The 6,747-nt window shown below is 35.2% G+C and overlaps 1 protein-coding gene across 1 annotated transcript; it reads right to left on the bottom strand.

Annotated features, from left to right (window-relative positions):
• Positions 1 to 475: 475 nt before the first annotated feature.
• Positions 476 to 4,563, bottom strand: LOC133789790 (putative respiratory burst oxidase homolog protein H). Its single transcript, XM_062227527.1, has 14 exons — positions 4,085 to 4,563; positions 3,803 to 3,968; positions 3,642 to 3,690; positions 3,423 to 3,536; positions 2,504 to 3,316; positions 2,288 to 2,383; positions 2,083 to 2,198; positions 1,904 to 2,006; positions 1,704 to 1,795; positions 1,461 to 1,620; positions 1,229 to 1,369; positions 995 to 1,123; positions 833 to 911; positions 476 to 734 (listed from the first exon to the last, which is right to left on the bottom strand). Exons 1-14 carry the CDS (start codon positions 4,452 to 4,454, stop codon positions 625 to 627), a joined length of 2,538 nt encoding a protein of 845 aa, XP_062083511.1. The 5' UTR covers positions 4,455 to 4,563; the 3' UTR covers positions 476 to 624.
• Positions 4,564 to 6,747: the final 2,184 nt, after the last annotated feature.

Genomic DNA, 6,747 nt, shown 5'->3' with positions numbered 1-6,747 from the left:
ATAAAGGTGAGAGAGAGCTATCGAAGTTAGTATAAGAGAGAAAAGTGGGTTTACCTACAACAATGTCAGCATGGGTATGGCTTTGGATTCTGGTGGCGGAGTGGAGGTGGTAGACTAGCATTCAAGGAGCTTCTGCTTCTTGCTGTCTTCGACTGATGAAGTGAAAGAGAAAAAATGAGCAGAGAATATGTTTACAAATTTTGGGATGTAGCATTTGAAAACGTGAAAATATCGTTAGGATATGTATTTAGAATTAGTTTTTAAATTACTCCAAAAATAAATAACCAATCAAGCATTATTACGGGACCCACACTTTTTATGGTGGTTTTGAATTCTATACCAATCAGGTCCGTTCTTAGATTATTCTCGTAAATGTTTTGTCAAAATTTATTAACTTCTATGACTGCTTTTTCTTGAAAGAGCTTTGTCATTTACGAAACGCAACCCAAATGGAAGTACTACTTCACGGGCCAAGTGACTATAATTGCAGTTAATATTTGGCTTCAAAATTTTACACATTTTCTACTTGTATTGTCTCACTTTCTGAATATACAGTGGTAATTGACAAATATTAAACTTTTTTTGTTCTTTTTTACAAAAGCTTGAGTGTTAATGATAGTTAATCTAGAAATTCTCCTTGTGAAAGTGGAAGCGAGTTGATGAATTTAAGCTAAACTCTTGGCAAAGTTTCTTCAGTGGTTTGGTAAGTGTAGCACTTCCACAATAGAAAACTCCTGCAATAACAACATCAAAACAACAAAAACAAACTTATTTTCCTTAATGATTTTCTTAGCATCAACCAATGCTCTTTAAACTAAATTATTTGGCTTACCAATTCGAGAGGCTTCATGCTTAGTTGCCAACTGCGAAAACACTTTTCGCCAATTCGGTCTTGCAAAATGTGTTTTAATCTGTTTAAATTTACATGTTAGAAAAGATACATAATGACAATGATTAATGACTTAAGTACTACTGGTTTGAGCTTGATGATTACCCGGCTTTCTGAGACAACATCAACTCCATTCTTAGCATGTTGCAGCTGCTGAACCATGGCAATAAGAGCAGACCTTGCATCTCCTTCTTCATATACACTAGTCAAGTAGTTGTGCATTTCTATGATGCGCTGCAAATATTTTAGTACCACATAGAAAATGTCGTAAGTTAATTAGAGTTTATTTATCCTTACTTGAGAGGAAGAAAAAGTAGTGTGTTGAGTTTTGAAACATACATCTTGGTCGTACTCGGCGATATCATCCATGACACCTTTAAACCATTCAAAGGATCCTTGTTCCCTTGTTACCCAATAGAAGTACGCTCTTTTAGGACATTTTTTATTTGAATCTAACGAAATACCGCCTGTTGATGATCCCTGCATTAGTTAACTTTCTCAAGTCAATACAACATAGCCTAACACATTTCCAACATAAGATATATCTGATTGATTTGCCATTTTGACTCACACATTCCAGATCATTTGTCCTGATGTTGTTTAAAAGATCTTTGAGAATGCTGATGAAAGGAGTTGCTCCGATTCCAAGACCTATGAGCAAGAGGATGTCATATTTCTTGAAATTCTGAGCTGGTGCTCCATAGGGTCCCTTTATGAGGATTCTTGGATACCTGATATCAGAAAGAGGAGATGATTGGTAAGGTACCAAATAGTAAAATTTAGTGTTTTTAAGTCTGAGATTCTTGGTGCTTACTCTGGTTGTGGACATTTGTAGTCTGAGATGGCTTTGGTTTCCATCCGAACGAGGTTTCCTCTCCTTGCTTGAGTATTTTCTGGCTGACATGCCTGCATTCATTAATGGTAATGCTTAAGCTATAGGATACACAATATCTGAGGTATACTCCAAACAAATGATCTGATTTAGGCAATAACAAAACTTAATATGCATATCACCTGTGTAAATCTGTTTTTAAGCTCTGTAGTCCAATCTCCTAAGGTCCTTATGTGGACGCTCAAGTAGTCATCTCCAGGCGCGGAGGTGATGGAGAAAGGATGCCTGAAAATAACACCTCTGAGTTAAATTTAGTTCATGACAGGATAGTTTTTCTAAATATATGCAGTGTAGTTTATACCATTCAAAACTTGATATATCTGGACACTTGACAAAAAGGTACATTCCACTTTTATACTTGAATCCTGGAGGTTTGCTCATGTATAAAGCTAGTACATTCCCTGTGTATATTATTGCCTACAATGTTCAAGGAATATGAGAAGATTAAAGGAAAAATATTATGGGAACCTTAAGAAGTAGATACTGAAAAAGATGGTTCTCCTAACCTTAATAACATTCACTCGGTGGTTGCTTTCATTGATGATTGAATAAGTCCTTTCGGTTGCATAGAATAAGACCGGGACAATGATATACATCCAAGTCTGCACAGAGCGAGAAGAATGAAAATAATTTCAGTATCACTTCAAGCCTCATTTGTCTGTATTAAGAATTTAACAATTGGTGTCACTAAATCATGCTCATTACAGATATAGCATACATACCGTCTTTTTGTGCCAGTCATGGGTGAGATATAGAAAGTAGCCATGTATGACAAAGAGTACATACACGAGAGCCAGCAAATGATGTGCATACCAGAAGGAATTGAACCCTGCCAAATGGTGGAATTGCCATGGCAATTTGACGATACTTCTCCTAAACGAGTGTGTTGCTAGAGTAAAGGAGAAAGCCATTAGAAGGATCATTAGAATCCCAGTTATGCCTGGAATACTTTTGAGCAAGTCCAGGTATGTTGGCTGATTGAAATTGAAATCTTGGCCCAAAATATTAATAAACTTTTGTTTTGGACACGAAATCAATCTCGGAAAATCACAGGTCAAATGCATTGTTACATGTACAAAAGTCATTGAAGCTATTGCAACTGCAATCAACTTGTGGAAGTTGATGTTGTCATCAAAAGGAAATATCCTACTGAGAAATGATGATCTTAGCTTTGTGAGAGTTCTCCTACAAACTGGGACGAGAATGAGAGCCATATTGAACTTGAGAGTCTCAGCAGCCCCTTTGGCAAAGCACAGACATCGACCCATGATTTGGAAAGCTCCTTTATTCTTATATTGATAGTACTTCCAAAGAAAGAGGACCAGGTTGATGGTTAACCACAAACCAATAACCCATATTCTCTTCCAGTTTTCATAGATGAGTTCCTCACTTGTGGAAAGGAACTTGCTCAAAGGTGTTCTGTATCTTCTGGGAATCATGGCTCTTGTGAGAGTTTGAGTTTTCTTCGAAAGTTTGCTAGTATCTTCGGTGTTCGAGTTCACCATTCCCCGAAGTAGAGTTTCTAGCTGCCACATCTGTGAAAAATAGGAAAGAAAATATTAAGAAGATGAAGGGAAAGAAAAAAAAAGAACAAACAGATTTGAAAAATAAAAGAGAAAAAAAATATCAACAACAATTCACCTCTATATAACCAAGATGGTCAGGATCAAGCTCTTCCATGATTAAAGATGCATATGCTGAGGCTTGCTGTTTAAGATTCGCCAACTTGTTTGCCGAAGCACTTAAAACTATAACCTTCATTTTTTTCAGAATAAGAACTCAGACACATAAAAAAGAAAAAAAAAATGCAAAATAAACCAGAAGAGAAAAAGAACAGTACTTTTGGTTCATTGCTCTCACCTCCTTAACCTCTTCCTCTGAAAGCTTCCCATCTCCATTCTTGTCACACCTAATAATATTTTTCACCATATTTCACTGTTGGATCAAACCATTTCCTTGGACCACAAGTAAAACAAAAGGAGAAAAGCAATAGGAAAGAGAGAGAGAGTAGCAATGCTTACATGTCAAAGAATATCTGCAATCTGGATTCAAGGTCTTGATTAGTCATATCCTCCCAAAATTTTCTTAAAACATCTTGATTTATCCCATCTTTTGCAGATATACTTCTACGCCTAGCCAAAGTATCAAATAACTCTCCTGCAAAATCCTTTGAGTCCCCTCCCATTCCTACAAAATCCCATTTTCCAAACCTCTCAAACTCCTTAACCCATAAGCATATATACCTATATAAAGATAAAGATTGATGGGAAACATATTTATGTATATATATACATATATTTTACCTATACAGACGCCAAATTTTTCTCGGCAGAGTTTGCCATTCACTGCATGCTGATAAAAACGCTTCTCAATTGATCTCCAGGCATCATTTTCCTTCCCAGTAAGAGTTCTGTCAAGAAAACGAAGACTTTTGAGGCCCCTGGAAGCTCCAGAAGTCATTCTTCCGATCTTAGGTGGCTTACCCTGAACCACATTTTTCTTCCTCCCAGAACTATTAATCTTGGTCAAGCAAATCCCATTTGAGCATTGGGGGGGTGTGGTCTCTGATTGGTCAACGGGTAAATCCCCCATTTGGTCGATTTCAATTCTCTCCAGAATCCATTTCGTTGATTCTTCTTGGCTCACTTTTTCTAGGTTGATGTTGTTGTTCATTACACCACCACCCTCTGTTTCCGACTCTCTATCGCTCTGTTTTTCTTGCCCCCAAAAAAGAAAGAACGATCGAAGCTTTTGGATCTTTAGTGATTGAAAAAGAGCTTATGATCAGTTGGGAATGTAGAGATGAAGGAGAAAGGAGAGATAGAGAGGGAGATGAAATGGTCAAACTGGTGTTGAAGGAGGGAAAGAGTTATATAACTCAGGCTCGGGCTCAGGCTCAGGCTCGTCTATTGCTTAATCTAATAATAGTAAAAACGACACTTAAAACTGGAAAACGACGAGAGTATATTGCGAGTGATTGGTTGATTAGTCCACTTACTATAATATCGCGAGGCCAGAACTTAAATAAATTATATCGTTTTTCTTTGAAGAAGAATACAAAATTACAACTAAACACGTAAAAGAATAATATAATTATAATAAAATGAACGTGGCTGCAGTGAACCGAATAATATTAAAAAACAATGAGTCAAATCTCAAAAATAGATTAAGAAAAACGAAAGAAAATTTCCCACTTGGGGTTTTATAAGAGGTGTTTTTATTTGTAGTTATTCTCTTTAATTTTAGGGGTTTTTTTTTATTAAATACTGGTTTTCGCTAAAAAAAATGTTTTTTACAGTCATTTTTTTTTTTGAATTTTATGATCTTAAGGAAATTTTTACATTTACAATTTACATGACATATATATAAAATACAATACTATTTAAAAAGAAATTAATAATTGAAATAAAATAACAATAGAAAAAGTCATAGTATAGATATTAGTATGCGTGCATCAACTATTTTTAGTTTCTAATGTATCTCACAATATCCTTTGATGAATTTTATCAAGAAAAAGATAAACAAACTATCACACAAATTTATAAAATAAAAAAAAGTATGCATTTATTATTTTTGAATAGATATGATTTAATTATTTAAACTATCATAAAATATCTTCAAAATATCATATTTTAATTATTTAGTTTAATTATTTTTGTTTAAGTTTATGTTTGTTCTAATTTTTGAATTTGGCAGTGATAATAAAATATTATATATTATATGTTTAATACAATATTGAATTTATGTTTAATTAAATTTTATTTAAGTTATAAAATATATGATTTTATTACTTTTAAATAATTATTATTGTAAAATATCTCAAAAATATTTTTATTTTAATTTGTTTAATTAATTATTTATTTAAGTTTAAGTCATGTTTACAATCTACCGTTAAATATAAGAATATTATGTTAAATATAAGAATATTTTGTTAAAGTTAACTGAAAAAATAACAAACTGTTAAAACTAAGAATTTCCGTTATCTACATAGTTTTTATATAGAAGAGATATATTATTTCACTAGCGATCCCTAAAAAAGTATTTAGGACTCACGGGGTACGAGTCCTCTATTTGAGTCTTAAAAACTAAAGTTTTCAATGCGAGTCCTAAAAGAATGTTTTGTGAGTCCTAAAATAATGTGCGAGTCCTAAAAAGTTTTATTTTTAATTTTAAAAAAATTAATTGATAGCCAAAGCTCACGTCGGAGCTCCGACGTTAACGATGGCGCTACCACCCCACGGTGGTGGTTCGGGAAAATGATGACTGGGAATCGAAGCCCAAGTTTCAGGGAGTGCCATGGTGGTGGTGATTCTTCTTGGAAAGGCCTAGAATGGCTGGATTTGAGCTATGATTTCTCGGACCTCCATGGATTCCGACGAATGTCGACTTCCAATTCTGATGGACATTGAGTTCAATCCATTAGTTGGTTTTGATGCCCAAAGCATAAGGAATGCACTGGTGGTGGTCGTTTGGGTCGAGGTGGCTCGAGGCTGTCGAAAAACACTCAGAAGTGTTTGAGAAACATATAGGCAGCGGAGGGCATCGCGTGAGGGGCTGGGATCGCCGGGGTCGAAGGTCGGCGACCTTTTGTGTCCAATGAGACGGCACATGTCGATGGGGGACGACAGTAGGGCGGCGGTCGGGGCCTCGTACTAACACAAGCGGGAGAGAGTTCTAGAGGGAAAGAGGCGGCTCATTTTTTTCTTCTTCCTTTGTGTGTGCTGATGAGAAATGATGCCCTAATATAGCCCAATTCGAAAATGATTGAATTTTTTTTCATTTTTTACTTAAAAGTTTTTAAGACACGCTTTGGGAGCCCTTAATACTCTTTTAGGACACCCAAAGTGAGCCCTTAAAAGTCACCACTCATATTACACTTAAATTTTCTATTTAGGTTTTTTAGGACCCATATATGTTTTTAGGACGCTCATTGCGAGTCCTAAAATGTGTTTTTAAGGACTCTCAA

Source organism: Humulus lupulus, chromosome 7 (genome assembly GCF_963169125.1).
Source record: "Humulus lupulus chromosome 7, drHumLupu1.1, whole genome shotgun sequence".
Lineage (NCBI taxonomy): Eukaryota > Viridiplantae > Streptophyta > Magnoliopsida > Rosales > Cannabaceae > Humulus > Humulus lupulus.
This window is presented reverse-complemented; position numbering and strand designations above follow the sequence as displayed.

What these genes read in the sequence shown, in the direction of transcription:
- LOC133789790 (XM_062227527.1), bottom strand. Translation starts at nt 4,454, where the DNA reads ATGAACAACAACATCAACCTAGAAAAAGTGAGCCAAGAAGAATCAACG. An exon ending in TTGCAGATATTCTTTGACAT is followed by an intron (nt 3,691 to 3,802) that starts GTAAGCATTGCT and finishes AAATATTATTAG; the next exon opens with GTGTGACAAGAATGGAGATG. An exon ending in TCGCCGAGTACGACCAAGAT is followed by an intron (nt 1,124 to 1,228) that starts GTATGTTTCAAA and finishes AAATATTTGCAG; the next exon opens with CGCATCATAGAAATGCACAA.